The sequence below is a fragment of the Calonectris borealis genome, chromosome 3 (assembly GCF_964195595.1).
Source record: "Calonectris borealis chromosome 3, bCalBor7.hap1.2, whole genome shotgun sequence".
NCBI classification, from domain to species: Eukaryota; Metazoa; Chordata; class Aves; order Procellariiformes; family Procellariidae; genus Calonectris; species Calonectris borealis.
Window position 1 is genome coordinate 17,532,689 of NC_134314.1, and position 21,673 is coordinate 17,554,361.

Below are 21,673 nucleotides of genomic sequence, written 5' to 3' on the forward strand. Positions count from 1 at the left end.
CACACTTTGCCTGATTTTATTATGATCTATATGCACAAATATAGTTGCTATAAGGTTGCTCATCCATTATTTGAAGTAACTCAGCAGTTTCACAGTCACAGAATTGATACGTTTGACTTACTGAAGAAAAAAATTTATTTACTCTTAAAAAATAGTCCAAATAAATTGAACATCTAAAAGATCTTTTTGATATGTCCTAGGTATCTACAGAGGTCAGTATACAGGGCTGAGGGCATCATAAAGCCTCTGTGCAGCCAGTTCCACCATTTCACGAAGGGATTCGTCGTCTTCACTTCCTGGCTCACAGTCAACTGTCTGGGAACAAAAAAAGAAGTATGTTAGAACAAGTAAGCACTTCATATTCCTTTTCAGCATGTGAAGAATGCTCACAAGGGGAAAGGAAAAAGTAGTCATGCAAATTGAAAAGAAAGTTATCAAGAGCGGCACTGTATGTTTTTAACTGGCCTGCCAACATGTAGAAGAGTTCAGGAGTTCAGAGAAGACTTATGCAAGTCCTGCTGAGGAACAAGAAGCTTAATCGCAAGATTTAAGTTTGATTAATAACTTGTTTCAAAACTACTATGTAAAATGCATTAAGTTCTGTAGATTACATTTAATTCAAAATCAAAGAAAACCACACAAGGTTCAGTCCTTAGAGGTTTCATTTTATCTGTGAATTCACCCGCATTGTATTAGGTTAATACTGTAAAACACGTGCACTCACCACAGAGGTACAAGCACCTGTACTCAGGGAGTCTCTACACGGATGTTCCAATACCCATAAGATAACATTTACATCAAAATTAAACCCTGAAGAGATGCATTTATCACTAAAACAAGTCTTCCTAGAGAAAGATGCCTACCCCAAACATGCAAGTTGATCAACATTCAACCCAATCCCCTGAGTGCTCTATCTCAAAAACAAAGAGCAGCATTTGCATAGTAATACTATTCTTGAAACTATGGACCTTCTAGGCTCTAAGACTGTACCTTCTCTAATCCAGTATTAACTCGTTACTCATCTGAATAAGGAACTCCTTTCAACCATAAGAGTTTTGGGGGGAGGAAAAAAAAAGGCATTTGAAACAGCAAACATGCATTTAATGTTACCTAACAATGCTGTTAAAAGCATATTAACTGTAAGAGCACTGTGTTAACAGTTAGCATGGAAAAAATAAATCCACGTGTCCCATCATATAGTCAGATCTATACTGAACAGTTTTTTATTTTAAAGCTGTTAAAGTTTTATAAGAAGATACATACACACATAAAGGACAGATCTTTCTTGTAAAACTTGGTTCACAATGGCACAAGCTTGCCACTGCCAACACAGCATGTAAAATAAGTATTGCAAAGATACACACTGTTGCAGTTGAGTTGCCATTAGGATTTCTGTCAGTACACAAGTCTTTTAACAGTAATGACAAATATCACTATACTACTATATGCAAATGAAACCTAACTTCTTGATTAAGCACTATGCATTTTTTCCCAGTCTTGTTACTTTTTTCTCTATTGCAAGAGCTCTTTTCATCGGTCCTGTATTTTTCTGTACTATGTATACATTGAACTGTAGCATATGTTTATTGAAAAACTGAGAAAAGATGACACAGCAAGCATTGTGTGTTAACCACAAAACTGTAACTCACTGTCCTCTTAAGATAATTAATATTCACTTGTTTTGTTTCAATAGGTAACAAATTTTGGGCAGGGACCAACCTTTTATTCTGGGTTTGTAGAACACTTAAACATTTGTTGTGGTCCCTAAGGCCAGCATCCGAGAGCTACTCCAGTGGAATATATTACTACTGTGGATAGTGGTAATACATTATATAGTTTTTATGTTATTAATAATGACAAAAAGTCAACAAATTAAAATGCTTAAGGACATGAAGGACATGGTTTTAACCATTCTTTATAGTTCCACATTGTTCGAATAAGTGGGTGTGATAGCTTCTTAAAGCAGCCTTCTGACATGCATGACATCCAATTCCAAATCTAGCTAGTAAATTAATGAAGTATTTCTTTCTGTGAGTATTTCAGGCTTTCAATTTAGCTACAAAAGGATCAAAATTACCAAAAAAATTTTATTAGCATCATTCCTACTCTATGATTGTTCAATTATTCAGACCACAGCCTACGTTTTAAGAGCATTAAAAAGAAATCTGTGGGTTAAATCAGTTTCTCCTCTACAATCTTTCTTTATTCATTTTTATGCAAGTAGAGAGCTGCTGAAAAATACTGGTTTTTCTTCCAAATTTACTGCATTTGTTACATAAACATTGCTAGCATTTTTTTAACGAAGAAAACTCTCTAGCAAATGCTTCTGTAACAAACTCAGTAAACTCAGCTTGCAGGCTGGATGAGTATTTCTCTCAGAAAGGCTGGGTACTGATCAGCTGATGAGAAGGTCAATGAAATTAGTGGAAAGTGAATAGGCTTAAGCTGTTTTGATACCAAATACAAAAACATTTCCTTAGCAAATGGGTACACGATATTCTAGGCAGCACTGTATACTAGACTGGAGACTCACCTCTGCTGAACATAGTGCACACAAAAGCAAGTGCTTTGCTGTACATACCCGAGTGTCCAGTGAAATGTTTGCAGTCTTTCCATCAACCGTGACGCACAGGACAGAGCCATCTTTTGAACTCACACAGTCTTCACCAAACATATCCCTAAAACAAAGATCTATGCATGTAAGACGTGGCCAAACAGCAAACTTCCGTTTTTCTTTCTGTTAATCTTAGGCTTCCAAAGGCGTTTTGTTAGCAGAGTATCTCCTTTCAGCAATTATTATTTAACCCACTCAGATACAATTAACAAATACCAATCTAAATTATTACGACAGTGGGTGTCACGTAACAGTAAGTATTTTACAAAAAAAAAAAAAAATTCTCATCATAAATGAAGGGAAGGATTCCTTTGATTTCAAAAGAGGTAAGAGTTCTACCTAAATAACAGAACATACATCAGAGTAAGTTTTAAAAGACAAGAGATCTGAAACAGTATTTTCATAAGCATTCATAACATAATTTTGGGAGACAACTTAAAAATTTGCTTCTGGAAGAAATAACTGGGCCCTGTATTCAAAATTTTAATGATGCTGAGAACTTTTTTTACTGTACCTCTTGCTTTACTTAATTCCTGGCCTTCACAGAAATTAGACTGAATTAAACTTGCACAAAGTATTTTTAAGTAACTGTATCTTTAAACTGTATTATACTAAAATTATTGTATTTACGTGATTAACAGTGATCATTTTCTTTTAGAAAAATATATGCCAACTTACTGAAGCATGATCTCCGTTCTCTTCCTATAGACATCCATATCTACTTTTTTTGAAATTTTATGTACTGCAGCTGAAAAGAAAAAGTCATTTTACTTTCAGAGACATTTGCTGGGAGGGAAAATTGACTAATTGATGCAATCTGGTTCCTAATTCACTTTCATGATAAACAATCTAAAAGCTATATAAGATTTGTATGTTTAAACATATTATAAAGAAAATGTATTAGAAAAAAGATGGAAGAGTCAAGGAAGTACATACATTTAAAATTTATGTTCCTTGTACTTATCACATTTTAAAATAGACAACTTTCCAAGTCTAATTCTCACTTCTCAATTCTCATTTTTATTGTTAACGCTCATTAGTTCTCACACTTCCTTTACTTAAAAGTGAAAATAATCCACTTTCATAATTTTTTTTATAATCCCTCAATTTTCTGTTCTTATATGAAAATACTGCATCATGGAGGCTAGGAGCATGCAGAGCATACATAAAGTAAAACTGGACAGCAAGTGTGTGAGTAGTGGTAATAGGCACAGACATTCCTGGAATGTGTTTCAGGATACAGAGTTTGAAATAAAAATAATGATACTGGTTTTATACTTGGTTTCAAAATCAAGAGATAGTTTAAAACAAGTAATTTGCTTTTGAAAATTTAAGTATTTGATCATTAAAGGACTAAGAAGTCTATGGGAAGAACTATTTGTGAAAATCACTACCTGTTTCACTGATGAATAAACAAAACAGATCTACAACTAGAGTTTATTTAAAAGAAGGCTTTTTAAAAACTAGTTTCAAGATTTCTAAATCATCTGAAGAGTTCAGAGAACCGAACACGATGGTAATTAGAAAAACTTAGAAATTCTTTGAAGAACTTCGTAATTGCAAGAGACTAAGCAAGTGCATCTTAAAAATTCACCATCCCTTACATAAGATGCAGTAACTGAATGTACTAAGCAAAACAATTTTACATTGGAAATGAGGTAAGAGTAGGCACATGCTCAACTGAGTAACAATAGCTTAAGATATTTAAATTAAATCACTTGTGATCCTGTGAACATACTCTAAAATATACAAGCACAAGAAGTATTTGGAACATGTTAAAAAACCAAAATAAAGGAAAAAATCCTGCAAGTAGCCACACCTGAGATTAGCTGATAGAATCACCACCACGAAACATGAGAAATAATGCAAAAAGGCATACAAAAATAGAAAGAGGAATTAATTATGGGGGAAGAAAGCTAGATATTGTCACTAGCAGATTGTACAGATAAAGTAGGGACTACGAAAAGTCAGGCCAAGTCAGATATTACAGTAAGAATTTAAAAAGTTGGTGAAACAGTGCAAGATCTTTTCCAGCCATATAAAGAAAGACTTGGGGGGCGAGGGGAGTTGCAGAAAGGAGGTCAAAGTACCATCCAAAAATAAAATTTCTATTTTTGGTTAGTTTCAGTAGAACAAAACATGAGGGCATGGCTAGAAGGGCTGATATATACTGAAAATTATCACAACCAAGATAAGAAAATTACACTCTGAATCTGCTTAGATCAGGGGGACTGGAGAAGCTTTATCCCAGAACAAAGGAAGAACTGCTATATGAATTTATAAACTCAGGAGAAAGAATTTTTAACACATTTCTTGACTCAGGTGTGGGACTAAACACCTAAGGAACAGTGATTGCTATTTTATATATATAATTACAAAATAAATAATAAAAATACAAGAGGAGTAACCCAGGGAAAATAAACACCTATATGTCCATATAGTTCTAGTGCTTTCCATGCTGGCTTGGAAAGAAAAATCTACTAGAAGTGTTACGAATAAAATGTCACATGGGGTTCATAAGAGACAGGTCAAGCCATACTCCTCACTATCAGTCTCTGATAATTTAAAAACATCAGTTATTTTAAGGATAGACCTAGACCATCAGACTTCAGTAGAGGATCTGATACAGAATGACATTAAAAACCCTTAGGTAAGATCAGAAGATGTGGAACAGTACAGAATTTTTAACATTGGAACTGGTTAAAAGGAAGATGATCCCAGAATGAGTTAACAGAGGTCGAAGGGACGATGTGTATAGCACAGGATCTCCGACTGCTTTGAAGGCTTCCGGGTTCAAGCGCACACCTCAGATGTGTCCTGGGCTCATGTCAGAAGGACTTCCTCACCTCCTCCCTAGTACTCTATTTTCCACACAAAGGAAAAATAGGGAATAAGGTCACACGTGCCACCAGTCCCCTATTTACGGGCACAGAACTTGCCTGCCAGGCATTAAAGACACAGCTTATGAGTTTTTAAGGTGTGACCTTGGGATTGATTTAATATGACCAATACTCATATTATCCTTTTGCTGAATAAAAAAACCAAAACCCAACTGGTCTTACTTTTACATAACATCCAGGGAATAGAATTTTGGGTTCTGCTTGCCTGACCACATCCAAACTGGAGATGAATAATGCTCTAAGATGGATACACAACTGTCACTTATGTCACTAGGTGAGCAAGGGTACACAAAAACAGAATTTAATAAGTTCTGCGTAAGTAAAATAATAATGTATATTCCAAGTAATGATGCAGGTAGTGGCAAAAAAAGTAATTTCAGACCCTAGAAAATAGGAAAAAAATCCCTTATTTTATTTTGATAAATGGATTATCATTAAATTATCTGTGTTACTGTGTTGCCAAGCTGCCATTTATCCTCAGTGACCAACCCAATATTCAATATGTGCTCCAGATTGTTAGCACAGTGACACACATATTCAAAAGCAAAACAGTGGAACAAAAAATATAAACTATCATCGCTAGTAATGCCAACAAAACCACTGGATTCTTGAACAGCAACGTCAAACCCAGTATCTGATGATGCTATCACTACCCAATAATATCACCCTGATATACACAGGGGCTGCATATGTGTAATTGTGAAATTAGTCTGACTTTTTTCAGCATTGTCTACCTAACTCTTTCTGATGTACAGTCATAGGAATACCACTCATGAATGGTAATCATAACTTTCAAATGAGAAACTGAAATATTTAAACGAGATATCATAAATTGTTTATACACAAAAATCTAAAGTGAGTAATATTTAACTTTATTTAAAATAAGGTCACATTTTCCACAGTCAGCTACCAGCTGTCATATAAGAGACAGTTTCAAAAATGAACGTGTTATGAATAATAAAGACCAAGTTGTAATTCTGTTTTTAAGTAGCAAATCTTACTCCCTAAAAAGTTTCATAAGGAGAGGAAGTACAATAGTGGGATTGCAATCTATTGCAAGGCATTATATCCCTCTAAGCTTGATATAAAAAAATTAAGAAGAAATGCCAAAGTTAAGCATACACTAAACTTACTACCTTTCTGTATTTTGGGATTTGACTGAACTTCCAGTATCACTGTTGTCACGGTGTCTGCATACATATCGTTAGCAGGATTTGCCACCCACTGGAAGATAAAAAAAAAATAATCATAATTTGAGCCCATTATTTGGGCTGAATGAATAATGCAATATAAAAACAATGTAACATTCATGCATTCTCCTATTTGCTTTTCTCTGAATTCTAGCTTCAAATAACTGTCATACATTTTACACCAAACTATTAACTATTTTTAACTTGGTATATTCCAGTAACTTCCCAAGAAAAATTCAAGCTGTGGAATGTTTCTGAACACATTTATGAAATAGTTATTAATTACCACAACTATTTGGGGAAGGGGGAGAGGAGGGAACACCATTTGACATTACTTCCAATTACTATTTGCCAAATAAAAAAAGGGCACAAAATCTGCCATAATACTCGAGTCACGGCAAACAAAAAAACCTAGCAGTGGCTAAATGAAACAACATGCATCAACACAGGACCATAGCTGAAGTGAAACTTTGTTGTAGCTTTCATTCTGCTTGTCATCCAACAGAAAACTACTTAAAACATTTAATTCTGCATGGCATTTGTACGATACTATTTTGCAGAAACTGGAGAACAAAATACTTCTTTCTCCCTCACCAATGCCCACCTCAAGGACCACCATGCCTGGTTCCTGGATCACAGTAATATTTTTGAAAACCTTCAAGGCTGGTTTTTGTTGGATTTCTATTTCTTCTACATCACCTAAGAAGTGATAACAAATGGTTAGCAAGGATAAAATTGTACTGAAAACAAGACTAACTTTATCTGCTTAAGAAAACAGGTCATTTTTAAGAATGCTGAGATTATCATCACCACTGCTCACAGCAGCTCACAATTAATTTCTAAGCCTGAAGTGCATACTCTCTTCCCTTGCTTGACAAAACTATTTTCTTTGGTCTGGATTGTTTGGGCTTTTTTAGTGTGTAATATTGGCCATTTTACTTGTTTTGAATTCTCATAGTTGACTGGCTTACTACACTGACACGCATACACCAATGAAAAAGAAAACAAATGAGAAATTTATTGCTCCATTTGCAAATTAACCAGCTCCTCTTACACCCTTAAAGGATAACCCATTGTTTACATAAGCACAGAGGATAAAACAAAAGCATTTGTGTGCCAGATAGCTCTCAGGCTATGAGACCTGAACATCAACTGAATACAGGTTCTCTCTTCACTAGTGATATGAATTAGATTCTGACCCTAGAGAAGAAGAAAAAAAAAAATCCTCAGCTTTAAATCTGGGAAGGGATCCTGCAAAGTGTGTGTGCCTTTAATGAACTAGGACAAGAGTTGTCCCTATCCTTTAAGAAAGCTAGACAGTGGCACTGGGGATCACATTAGTGGCAGATTTAAACAGCTTCTGACTCAGAAAAAGCCAACAAGGTTAGATTCTTGCCTCTCGGCGAGGGACAAAAGAGGCTGTCTGTCACAAAGGAGGATGGAGCTTTTGTTTTTACTAATTGGATGGCATTACCCATTCTATTTTGGGGCTGGAGATAAAAGATCAATTAATAAATTTTGCATCAGACTTTGGGGGCTGACAGGAGACAAAAATCAGCATAGGCTCTATATTACTATACACTCATGATTTTGTAGTACAACTACAGTAGAATCCCCCAGAAAGGATGCGTCATACTCATGAACTGGATCTGGCAGAAGCTGCATAATGAAAGTTGTAAAACATGAAACAAACAGTGGCACTTCAGTTACTGGCAAAGAAGTTTCCACTCAGAAGACCTCTGAAGACTACAAGTTGTTTTAAAAGTTGACCACTATAAATCATGAACATGTCTTTCCAAATACGCACCGGTAAGTTTTTGTAGCTGATAATAAAGCAGGTTAAAAGGGCCAGTATATGGAATGGCTTGTGTCTGTGTTACAGTGCTCATTGCCAAGTCTGTATAATCTGAAAGAATTTTTAAAAGTATGTATTAAAAATTATCCCTTTGAATTTGCTTCCTAAAAAATAAAATTGTCACTATAGCTAAATAATGGCATCAATACATTCAAGACAGAGGGCTGAAAAGGACAGTTTGTAAAGAGGAGGGTGGAGGGTCTGTTGTAAGATAACTAACATATTTATGGTTAAGAAACCAGCAAGAGCTTGTTACTTTATCATACCCATTAAAGGCAAACAATGAATGCTTTCCCCCAAGCTCTTCCAACATTACTAGTCCATTTAATTATTCTTCTATTTTGAGAACAGATCAATTTCTTAAGTAATAAATAGCATAGGAGCAATACACAGTATTTTCACTGTACTATAGCTTTTTACACTAAAAACTAATGACATTTTAGAAACTGGCAGGACAATTGATCAAGGTGCTCTTCTGTTCTCACTGGCATGTTTTATGCATATTCATACAGAGGAAGAAGTTTTAAGTAACCATAAGGGGAATGGAATTTTGCTTCTTTTCTTTTACAGGAAGAACAGAAATTTTTTTAAACTTCAGTGGACAAAGAATTGAATGCCTTGCTTCTCACTCCAACAGTTCAGAACTTTTGGCAAAACCAAGCCAAACTAGAACTAAGATGTTCACCAAGTGCTTATCAAACACAAAATTACAGAGAAAAACCCAGTATTGTATGTGTTTTAATGACAGAAGAAGGATACAGCAAGTTTCAATTACCTACTGAGCCTTTACTTACTGGAGAGGTCACATGGAGAAAGGATGTGATAGTTAAAATTTCTTTTAACTAGGATTCCAGAAATTCTCTGTCCTTGCTCTGGTTTCTTATCTGCTAAAGATCCCATCACCTGCAAAGAAAAAACACACATAGTGCAACATAGCAATCTGAAGTCATAGCTTAAAGTTAAGTAAGGAGATGAAATACAGTTTCCTCAGAAAAATCAAACATTATATAAAATTAACTCTGAAAATAAAGGAAAGTCAGAGTAACCAACAAACATTCCGAGATGTAACACAAGAAAAGGTTGGAAGAGTGAAGAGCCAAAAAAAAAAAAAAAAACACCAAAAAAAATCCCAAAACCAAACCCCAAATGCAACACTAAACCCAAAACATTCACATACTTGAGTCCCTGGAAAACATACACAATCCGAAACCAATTAAAAATACAGGCTTGGAAGAAAATGTGTAGTTTTTATCCCAGAGGAAAATACTGTTGTACACATAAGAAAATATTAATTTTATACCTTGGCAAGTTTTTCTCCTCTGAAGTTTAATGTCACAGCTTCAGTATTCCTAGGATTATGAACTTCTATATGAACTTCATCATTATCCTCATATTCTCGTATCAATGCTGCTTTCAATCTGGCCATTTCATTCTGCTCGCCATGAACTAAAATCTATAGAAAGACAGTTTTCCTTTTAGCTGAAGTTATTTGTCCAACCAGACAATTTTAGTAAGCAAATTATCCAAGAAAATTGCCACCTGGTACCTCATCTTTATAAAAATGTAATTTCATGAGCTCACAATATATGAAACATTAGCTCAATTACACTACATACAGTTCTATGTGTGCCTTTGCATTATTCAAAGGCCTAGATTTCACGACCCTGATATATAGTAAACATAGATATATAGTAAACACACAATTCAGAGAGTATGCTTACTAAGTTCACAATTTTCTTTGCCAAGTTAAATCCTCTTTTCTTCTGTTATGATTTGTTTTATTCCTTATCTGTGCTTGCACACTGATTCTCCCCCAGTCCCAGCAAGTTTCAGATCCTAGTCCCCACTTTCATATTCTGGTCCTTCACACCTCCTGCTCCTTGTCATTTGCTCATGCTTTTCCCCCCAACTGCTGCCTTTGTTTTTTGCTGCCTGCTACATACCTTCTTTCAGATTGACCTACTCTTTTTCAGCCAATGTTTTCTTATTTATTTTGGGGCAAATTCCAATGAATTATGCCAACAGCAGTGTCCCCGACTTAATGTTGTCCTTTACTGTATCTTACTTGTGCAAAACACTGCTGAAACAGGTTATGGACCATACCACTTTCTTGAAAGTCATCCCCAGATATCTCACATGCAGACAGTCGAGAGCAAGTTCATCTTTACTTTGCTAAGGTAACATGATGAAAAATGGTTAAAAGCTCCACCTTTTATAATTCAAAGCATAGGGATGCTGGCTACTGCTAGACACCAGTAACCTGCCTTGATGACTCAAGGCTGTGAACTGGTCTGATTAATCCCACTCTGGAGAAATGGGCAGCACGTATACTAACCACATGTGGAGGTTTCAGGGCCCGGATAAATTCACTAGTTTGTTGATAATCTGTGTGAGCAGAGAAAGAAATGTAATCCACAGACATCTTCAGTGGGAGCTTTTGCCCTGACATAGTTGTGATCTCTTCAGGTTCAGACATGATGTGCTAGGAAAAAAGAGCACTTTAAATAAAAAATTAAAAGCCTCCTACAGACACCATATTACTAATGATTTACATTTAAAAAAACAATGAAATAATATTGGCAGCCAGATTAAATGTGAAGAACGGAAAAAATCTCTCAAATTTCACAAAACACACACAAATGAAAAAAGCATGCACAACACACACCGTTTCATCTTTTGCATCCCCAGCAGATCTGGGAGTTTATTCTTCTTCCAGATACATCTCTCTCAAATTTGCATTGAAATTGTAACAAGTGTGTGATTTCTATCTCTAAAGGCAAAACTAGATGCTTTGGTTGCCCTTAGCTCCTGGAACTCGGAAGGAAGGATTCCATTCTCTACAACCAGACAGTGGCGCAACGTGCGGAGGGCAATATGATCTCTGACATGTAAGTAGTGTTAGATTTAGTATCAACTCCTCTGGAATTAGGGTTAGAGCTCCCCTCTCAAAAAGTTAGATGGTGGAGAAAAGTATCAATCATTTTTTCTCATGACAAATAACTGCTCCTAGAAAAGATTATTTTGTATAACATCACTGGAAATGGCCATATGCAAATTTTTTGTACTTTTCATTAGTATTAGCCAAAAGCAAATAGTTTTTGACTACATAATTATGCGTACCTGACAACAATCTTCTCAGTAAATCCAAATAAAGACACTTGCTACTAGCCAATTCTTTTCAAACATAACATGCATACTACTTTGTATTAAGAACTTGTGGTGCATTAACAACTCACCTTAGCAAGCGTTCCTTCAACACAGTACCCTGCTATAATTACTCCATTTCTCTTATCTGTGCACCAGCTCTCAAACAACTCTCTGGATAAGCCACTCTGCATCATACCTGGGGAAGCCATCACAACGCTTGGGCCAATATCATCAAAATGATCCATACTCTAAATGGACAAACAGCAAGAATATCAGTTACCATAACTCGCTTAAATGAAGGACAGCGTAGCTGCACCCTTGAACAACATACAAGTAGAGCCCTATGTTCATAGATTATACCCCATCCTCATAAAAAGTGCCCTTTGCAGGAAAGTTCCTCGTACTGATGCCCATAAGGAGCAAACTATAAGCACAGGGATCTATAGTGAAAGAAAAGTTGGGGCATAAGCTCCCCTCAACCAGCCCTCTGAACACTGGGATAGCAGATAACTCAGATATAAACCTGTACCTAATCAATCTATTAGGATAGTAAACATGCAAACTATTCAGCAAGTATGAACTCTTCTGTCACCCTTCCTCTTTTGTAAGACAACCTTATCTCAAGCTTACCTTCAGATTACTAATATGCTTGAAAACAAATGGATTGTTGATGTTAATTTGCTTGCGGATTTTGTCATTCATGGCATTGACATAGGTCTGATAAACTGCCATACATTTTTTTGCCAAAGAGGAGGCATAATATATAGGGATATCATGAAGTTCAGGATGATTCTGCCAGTATTCATCTAAAAAAACAAAAACAATGAAAAAGAACAACAAAAAACCCCCAACCACCAATGAAAAAACCACACAACCCCACCCACACCATTACCTCCAAAATGCATGCTTCTCAGAAATGTTAATACTTATTGTAAAACAGATTTAGCAGTGGTTTTTATTACAGAAAATCACAATCATGGACTTTTTTTTTTCCACCTGCTCTACTAAAGAAGAAAAAGCAATCACCAACTAAAAATGTATACAACTAGTACAAACAAACAGGCAAACAAACACGAAAAAGATGAACTTCAGATATTTCTGGAAGGTCAAATTCCAATCAATCACCCATTTCAGCTACAAGGTATAAAGTATACATGGTATTACACAGCAATAAATCTACAACAATGCAAGTTTTACCACAGCACTGCAATAAAGTTAAAATGTCTCTATCAAATATTAATTATACATTTAACAGCCAGGGACATCTGCACATAGATATGTTGGTCAGAGTTCACTATATCAAAGTTCTGTAAAACAAATCCATGGAGTTCAAGGCGTGAAGGGATCACACAGTTATCAAGCCTGGCTTCCTCTATATCACCAACAGTTATATTTTACAAGCTTAACTGAAACAAAAACAGGAAAAAAGCCTCCAATAACCACAACTTATTTTATCACTGATGACAGTAGCCATGACCTTTACTAAACACAAAGAAGAGATCTGAATGCAGCTATACAAACATAACTTACTCGTCTTCCCACTTGGATACAGTTCTGCTAGTCTAAAACATATTTATATTGCATAAGTGAAGAATGATCATCTAAAAATAGGGGTACACTCTTTTGGCTGTATTTCTACATTTAAAATTACATATGGCTTTACCCTAACATTTTTGACATGTTCTGAAAAGCTTTGTCTGCAGATCAGAGAGGCTCACTGCGATGACTATCTTAATAAGCTCAAGTGTAAGGCAGAAACAGCCAATGAAAGATAACCAATAGCAGGATTTAGAGTGACATTAAAAGACTGCACCCATCATCATAATTTTCTATACCACAAAGCAGTATTTTATTTTTTGTCAGACACTCATGGAAAGAAGAAAAACAAACACAGAAGCCTGCGGGCTCAGTTGTGTAGGCACGTGAGATGCAATTGCATTTTCTACCTAATTAAGCATCCAATTGTGTGTCTAGCTTTACTAGATGTATTTTCAAGCTTACCTTTAGGATCTCATTTTAATATCTACATACAGCAAGGACAGGCCAACAAATTACAAACTAATGGCTACACAAGATTTAAAATGTTCAGTTTTTATCTCCTCTATAAAAGAAAAAAAAAATCTATCAATGATAAGTAGTAAATAATCCAACAACATCGAATACTACCCCATGCCTAGATCCAAATTTCTTATTAACATTTGAATAGACCAGTAACACATTTTGAAAACATACTAGTTTCTAACGTTGAGCTAAACTGAAATGGAAAGTGAGAAGAATTTCAAGTATTTTAGGTAACATTTTAGATTCAACACCCGTAAAAGTAAGTATTTTCATTTTGAGATAGTTATCTTTTGATCTTGCCACCATTTCCATAAGCAAAAAGACTAGTGAAAAATCACATAACATAGTACAAATTAAATGTGCTAAAAGGAAGCAAAGAAGCCTAGAAATAATTTATTTAAAAACTATTTTCTCTGAAGTACCTTGTAACAACTACTTATATATTTTATGTGGAGTGGCTTGTTATGATCATGTATAATTTCCCCTCCCCATTTTTGCTCTTCTTAACAAAGCCTAATTTGCTTTCCCATTATCATTAGGACTTTAGAAATGCTAGAAGTGTCTGATACTGTCTTCTCATCTTTTCCTACAAAGACTTCTTCATATAGGTTTGTGAAGTAAAGGGCAAAGACAGTGAAACTTTGGAACAAAATATATCTTTTTTTAGCAATATTGTTTAACTCGAACAGTCATGTTTTGATCGCTTCCTTTTCAAGCTGTAGTAATAGTTCCTATTTGCTGAAATCCCAGTTCAACAAGATTCAAAAGTCAAGCACATACTACCATGCCATTACTTTTTCCTTTCTAGGTGTCCCTTCTGCCTCACAAAGCAGAACTGCCTTGGTTAGTTGATTGGGTTTTTCCATTTGAACAAACAGTATTACATATTCTAAGGTAATTAACATGCCGAAAAATGGCTGAAGAGTTGTTTAAAAAAATCATTATACCTGCACACGAAAACATTCTCATTTAACTTTATATGCCTTTTTTTAAGAGCTGGGAAGGTACATACCTAAAATTAAAAGTAGTTCTTGAGCTCGACCCAGGGCAAACACAGGAATAAGACCTCTACCTCCTCTGTTTACAATGTCATGAACGGTATTACAGAATCTTGCCTCTCGCTCTTCCCTTTTTTCATGAATATGAGTACCGTATGTGGATTCCTATGCACAAAGAAACCTAGTATTAAAAGTACTGACACAGAGACTAATTCCCAATCATCTCTGAATCCAACAAGAAAATGCAGAAAAACATAACATGTTGTTACCATGCAGGGGGCGGAGGGGTAAAGGGAAAAAACAAAACCACCCCAAATTCCCATAACCATCCGCACCAAGATAATCAAGATTTCCCCTCCCCCAAGTTCCTCCCAGCAATTTGGGAAGATAGATCGGGTCAGAGGGAAAAAAAAAAAGTAGAACTATTAATTTTGATGCTTCTTTTAAGAGGTTTCAAATTTAACATACTTATTTTCCTAACTGGAAATGCTGCCACTGCTTTGATGAACACGTTATCACGTTAACATGGCTCACTAGTGGTACGTGTGCCACAGTTTAGAAACACCTAGTCTAAAATATAGGAATTACAAAAAATACAAGTTTTTTATGTGATTTAAAATGAAAAAATTATCAGTTTGTTGTGGCTTAACCCGGCAGGCAGCCAAACACCACAGAGCCGCTTGCTCACTCCCCACCCCCCGGTGGGACGGGAACAGAATCGAAAGGGTAAGAGTGAGAAAAACTCGGGGGTTGAGATAAAGACAGTTTAATAGAACGGAAGAGGAAGGGAAAATAATAATAATAACAAGAATAAGAATATATACAAAATGAGTGATGTACAATGCAATTGCTCACCACCCGCGCTGACCGATAACCAAGCAGCAATTGCTACTTCCTGGATCACGCCTACCATTCATATACTGAGCATGATGCCACATGGTATGGAATACCCCGTTGGCCAGCTGGGCCAGCTGTCCCAGCTATGCTCCCTCCCAGCCTCTTCCAGAGCATGGAAGCTGAATGTCCTTGACTAGCAGGGTACTTAGCAACAACTGAAAACATCAGTGCGTTATCAACATTCTTCTCATACTAAATCCAAAACACAGCACTAGGAAGAAATTTAAGTCTATCCCAGCCGAAACCAGGACACAGTTACAGAAAGCAGTTGGAAGGGACAAAAAGAATGAAATAATTTTAGGCATTACTCTGAAAGATCTCACTGTTTATTTCCAAATGATGCAGTTGCTTTTAATGTTTCCCGAGCTTCTGATTTTCCAAACATGGATTCAGAATAAAACCATTTTGCCCAGAAAACAAAACCAAAAAATATGGAATAGCACTCCGGGCACCTCCACCCAAAACAAATTCTCAACAAACATGGTTGGAAGTAGGTTAGGATCTACTAAAGGTATCTGGCTAATCGGAGGTTTGTACAATACATCTGGCAAACACAAGCTGAAACCTAGTAAATCTCCCATCTTGTAAAGGTTTGTCTAGAGGATTAAGGAACTTCATCAGAAGGATTGTAAAACAAAAATTAGACTTCAATACAGTGAAAAGAAACGTTGGAGTGTTCTGAACACCTAAGCATTTGGATATTTAACACAAATCATATACTACCATTAAACGTCCACTGTCTTTCTCATTCCATTTTAGCTCTAATTAAGTAATACCCCTATACTTATTTAATTACTAGTTTAAATAAATAATTTTGTAAAACTTACAATTATAAGAATATCGGGTTTAATATTGGGAATCTCAGCTGCCATCAGGTGTCTGTCTTCTTGTCTTGAGAAATCACCTGTATATAAAAGCTATGAGACACAAAGAGAAGCAGTTATTCTGATTACAGGTTCTACCAGGTCAGCAGTCTTTAAAAAGCTGCTTAAAAAATACCATTCCTATACAACAAAGATAGTTTTAAGGAATTTATGATAAAAGGTCACTTGAACTTTAACTAAAGACTCTTCTGAGGTGAACAATGCTTACAATATTAGGTCAATAGTACTACAACACAAATATTTTAACCGCAATAAGTAAAGGTATTTCAAGCAGTACCTTAATTGCAACAGAATTAGGTAAACAATTATTAAGATTATTTTTTTTTTGGTTTGGGACATAAAGGTGGCATTTTCAGCATTTTGCATACATGCACTGACCATTAAGAAGTAAAAATTAACGTAACAGAAAGTACATCAGGTCCTAAGTGGAAGTACAAAGTAGATAAATCAGCATTTACATATCAGAATGTATATATAATGAATAATCCAATAAAATTACTTTAAAAAAATCCTTCTAAGATTTTCTGATACTTAAAAAAAAAGCCTGTAATCTAGCAGATTTTCCAAATGTAATGATCATGTTCCCCATTATACCAAGAAGTAATTTGTAATTGTTAGTAATTTTTAATGAATTCTTAACTGGAGGGTGGAATGCAGCTGTGCCCAAAATGATGGTTTCAAAACTGAACATTTTTTACTTAACAATCACTCCACTGATGAAAATGTGAATAATAACAAACCATATAGTCAGTAGCAGCAGCTAACTGGTCTACACGTAACCTGCTATCACATTCCTCATTTGCTTCACGGGGAATTAAATAAAATAATGGATGTTAAAACCCAATCCATTTGAGTCATGCGTAGTAAGAGGGAAATCTTACTCCATCATGCCTTAATCAGCAAAAAAAAAAAAGGCAGTAAGATATCTAAATTTTATTGTAATCATTGTAAAATCAGTTCTATTTCTATACTTTTTTAAAACTTTAAACTTTTAAAATTCTCAATCATTATAAACCATGAACAAAGCAATCCTCAGGACCACCATCTCTCTTCCCTCTTCAAGGCTGTATGAAACTTTTCTTGGGTGGTGATTATCCTACTGAACTCCAATTCATGAGATTAGTTTCAAGTATTTGGTTTTGACACAGCGCTGCCTATGATTATACAATGACTTATTTAATCTCTCTGTGCCTAAAATTAATAATAATCCTCCTTCTTTAGGTACTTTAGCATAAGAGTGTTACGAGAAAAATGTAACTCACATACTTTGACAAATGCCATTTAAGCACTCTGACAGGCAGACATGGTAAATCAGAATTACAAAAACAAACATCTGTTTATAGATTTTACTAAAACGCAGCTTCCGTAAGACTGCCTTGGCTATCAGCTACCTCTGAGTGGACCAGCAAGGAAAACTACGTGTTTACTGGTTGCAAGTCTGAGTCATAACTCACTCCCCTAAAATCCAAACATTCTGCGTGGTTCAATACACGTGTCACTTGCTAGTTCTAATCAATGAGAAAATACATGATCTAAGTCAAGGCCTCTCACCTTGACTTGAGTCCAAGTCTATCTGACAACTCCAGCCACAGTGGTGGGGCTTAACAGACAATAATAAATAATTAATGACTAATTAATTCAGGCTTGATTTCAACTTTATAATAAAAAGAAAATACCTTCACACCAGCTATTTCAATCATAAACATGGCTGCTCCCAGAACATGGCCTGCGTGGTAACACCAGAATTTGATTCCTGCCACCTCTTTCACTTCATGGAAGTTGATGGTCTCAATCTTGTCCATGCTTTCTTCAAGGTCTGTTTCTGTATATAGCATGTCATCCGCTGATATATTACTGGATATAAGTGAAATGGCTAAATATCAGCTCATCTTACCAGCTTAGATTATGCAACAGTTGGAAAAAAAAGTTCCTGGATTTTTCCCCACTGACAGTAAGAATCCCATTCAGCAACGCTATGTCTCCTATTGGAAATCAAGTCTAGGTACCCCTAAGCAGAGTTAAAGTGTCTTTCTTTTGAAAGGCCGCGCTAGAATTGTCTTTTCAGTTCACGATCTGCTCTGTATTTGTCTAAAAGTACCAACAGGTTCCCAGCCCTGGACAGAGGTCTGACACTCAGCTTGTAACAGTCCTCAAAAACCAAACCAAACCACACTTTTCCCACTGGCCCAGAACAAACAAGTTAAAAGAGGACTGTTTATCAGGTTTCTGACCCAAACTAGAATCTGCTGCATTGAGATATGCTCAGGACCACTGCACTCGCATAAAAAAGATGTATCAAGGCATGTAACAGAAGAAAAAAAAGAGAAAGAAAAAAAGGAAGGGAAAAAAACCCCCAACATGTAAGTAACAGAGCATTCTTTGTACATTTGCTTACATTTAATATTTAATTTGACCTTGTCCTGAAGAGTGAGTTGTATCTTAGGGGCTTAAAATTCACTACTTCTGTGAAGCTTAAGAAAAAATATAGACATTAAAAAGCATAAGAACAAAAGAGCGTCTTGAGAGAGACAGATGGGGGGAAAAAGAGGATACTATTAAAGGTCCAAGCAAGGCAAATGAAAAGAATGAGAGGAAAGAAGGAAAGATTTTTTTTTCGATTGATAAGAAATTATTTGACAGACACGTTATCCATGAGGCAGTGAGATGATTCATTACTTCTAATCTGGCTATAATGTTGTTACTTGTGGCAACATCCAGGTTCATCCAGACACCTTCAGTGGCTTCATCTTAAGCCTCCTATTGGATATATAGGTGAAATAATTAAGCAGTTGAAGAGAAAACCCATGGATCAACTTACCTGACTTTGACATAGTCTGAAAGAAGCCATCTGTAAATAGCCTTTGTGGCATGAGTCATAAATGTTCTTCCTTTAAAACTTGTTTTCTGCAAAAACCACGGTAAAGCCCCACAGTGATCTAAATGGAAACTTACAATAGACACACAAATCCAATTAATACATTAACATTACACAACACTAATATAGAATATATACCATATACTTTACTGGATTAACATAGCATCACAAAAATCCAGAAACGCAACCAAGAAAAGGTAAGAGTAATACAGGAAATTCTCCATTAATTGCAAAAGTTTTACCCATATACTCTCAGAATTAACTTTTTTATAATTTATATATACATTTAGAGGGAGAAAAACAACAGGAACCAGGAACACTATAAATGTCTGAGATACAAGAAAGCTAACAAACATGATCTTAAGTTTGCATGTAGGACACTACGGATTAAAACATGTACTAAAATAATGTTATTTGGCCACGCTTCTAATTTGACCTATCTTAAGAAAGTGCTTTTGAAATACAGGTAGAACAAGAATGTTGTGGTTTAACCCTGCAGGCAGCCAAACACCACACAGCCGGTCGCTCACTCCCCCAGCTCAGTGGGATGGGGGAGAGAATAATAAAAAAAAAAAAAAGTAAAATTCGTGGATTGAGATAAAGACAGTTTAATAGAACAGAAAAGGAAGGGAAAATAATAATAATAATAATAATGATGATAGAATATACAAAATAAGTGATGCACAATGCAATTGCTCACCACCCACCAACTGATGCCCAGTCAGTCCCTGAGCAGCGGTCACTGCCCCCCGGCCAACTCCCCCCAGTTTATATACTGAGCATGATGTCATATGGTATGGAATACCCCTTTGGCCAGTTTGGGTTAGCAGAGTAGAAGGCCTGTCCTGGCTATGCTCCCTCCCAGCTTCTTGTGCACCTGGCAGAGCATGGGAAGCGGAAAAGTCCTTGACTACAGTAAACACTACTTAGCAACAACTAAAACATCAGTGTGTTATCAACATTATTCTTATACTAAATCCAAAACACAAATACTATACCAGTTACCAGGACGAAAATTAACTCTATCCTAGCTGAAACCAGGACAGTATATATCACGAAAACTCAGTATTTTATAGAGACATGGTTATGACTGGTTAAGTCATTTACAACTGGCTCTCCTCGTCTCTCAGTCACTAAGTAATATTTAAACCACATTCAAAGCTTGTGTAAGTCTCTGAGAACCTTTTTCACTCAAAGCCAATAGAGCAAAAACCACAACCAATACTTCTCAGCAGTCTTTATGTAGAAAACTCATTCTAGAAGCTGTCACAATGGTGTTAAAGCAGGCCAGGTTATTAAAAAGTCAGACATCACAGTGAGCTCCAATGACAGTATAATGTCAGAAGTAACTGAACATTCTTAATTTAAAAAAAGTTGGAAACTGTAATTTTGCCATGCTATTGCCATCTATATAACACCTATTTTCAGTCTCTCTTAATAACCTACAAGTCAGCACAGCTCAGACCATGACCTCAGTATATTTGGTTTTTTATGTGCAACTTACTGACTAATTAGGAGGAGATCAATCTCAGCAGGATCTATCAAATCAATGTAAGGAAGAGCATCCATTCCTTCCAGTCCAGGATGGATTCCGCAATCAAGCTGAAAAATGAAAGAAAGTTAAAGCTTCTAACAGAACGTACAAAAAACCCTCTTCCATTTTGGTCTAAAATACAGTTACTAGCGACTAGTAACTTTTAGCATCATGCAAAAAAGTATTTTTTTCCTTAAACACTCCTTTTAGCATTGGATTTCACATCTCGGGCTTCTGTCTAGATGTCTCATCTCCATTGGGAAACTGAACACCTTTCAAAAGATCGTAATCTTTATTTATAATTGTGTACCTATGCAAGCCTTCATTCACACTTCAAGAATACCTGAATATACAGAGCAGTGTATGCAAGTTACTTTAGCCACCATCGGAGAGGACAGCTGGAAGAGGGAAAGAGAACATGTATGTGTTTACATGTGACTGTTTACATGTAACTGTAGGTAAACATTAGCCTTAGGTTAGACTGAAACCTAGTATGTGTAAATTTTAGAATCTACACTTAAGACACATGGATTTATTTTACAGGACAGCCTCTGTAATGCCTACTATCATATATGCTATATTGTTCCAGAAAGCTACAAAATGTACTTCTAGCACAGTGGCCAACTTCAATGAGGAGGCTAAATTCAACCCGTAACATCTTTCTGTGATCTGAAATACCTTAATGAGAGGGCATACAAATACATTGGTGCAATAATTA

The 21,673-nt window shown here is 35.9% G+C and overlaps 1 protein-coding gene across 7 annotated transcripts in view; it reads right to left on the bottom strand.

Annotated features, from left to right (window-relative positions):
- The window catches only part of CPSF3 (cleavage and polyadenylation specific factor 3), a 22,785-nt gene continuing 1,112 nt past the window's right edge, over positions 1 to 21,673 (bottom strand). For 2 of the 7 annotated variants that reach the window (XM_075145083.1, XM_075145085.1), the window contains 16 exons: positions 20,926 to 21,023; positions 19,365 to 19,493; positions 18,223 to 18,368; positions 16,490 to 16,579; positions 14,780 to 14,930; positions 12,337 to 12,512; positions 11,796 to 11,954; positions 10,895 to 11,041; positions 9,860 to 10,012; positions 9,354 to 9,462; positions 8,512 to 8,610; positions 7,309 to 7,403; positions 6,651 to 6,738; positions 3,293 to 3,362; positions 2,582 to 2,678; positions 1 to 315 (listed from right to left, as the gene is read on the bottom strand). In XM_075145083.1, coding sequence (XP_075001184.1) covers positions 214 to 315; positions 2,582 to 2,678; positions 3,293 to 3,362; positions 6,651 to 6,738; positions 7,309 to 7,403; positions 8,512 to 8,610; positions 9,354 to 9,462; positions 9,860 to 10,012; positions 10,895 to 11,041; positions 11,796 to 11,954; positions 12,337 to 12,512; positions 14,780 to 14,930; positions 16,490 to 16,579; positions 18,223 to 18,368; positions 19,365 to 19,416 — 1,734 coding nt within the window. In that variant the 5' untranslated portion in view covers positions 19,417 to 19,493; positions 20,926 to 21,023 and the 3' untranslated portion in view covers positions 1 to 213. Of the gene's footprint in view, positions 316 to 2,581; positions 2,692 to 3,292; positions 3,363 to 6,650; positions 6,739 to 7,308; positions 7,404 to 8,511; positions 8,611 to 9,353; positions 9,463 to 9,859; positions 10,013 to 10,894; positions 11,042 to 11,795; positions 11,955 to 12,336; positions 12,513 to 14,779; positions 14,931 to 16,489; positions 16,580 to 18,222; positions 18,401 to 19,364; positions 19,494 to 20,925; positions 21,024 to 21,673 lie in introns of all 7 variants that reach the window. The other 5 variants (XM_075145080.1, XM_075145081.1, XM_075145084.1 and 2 more) reach the window with 4 other exon arrangements.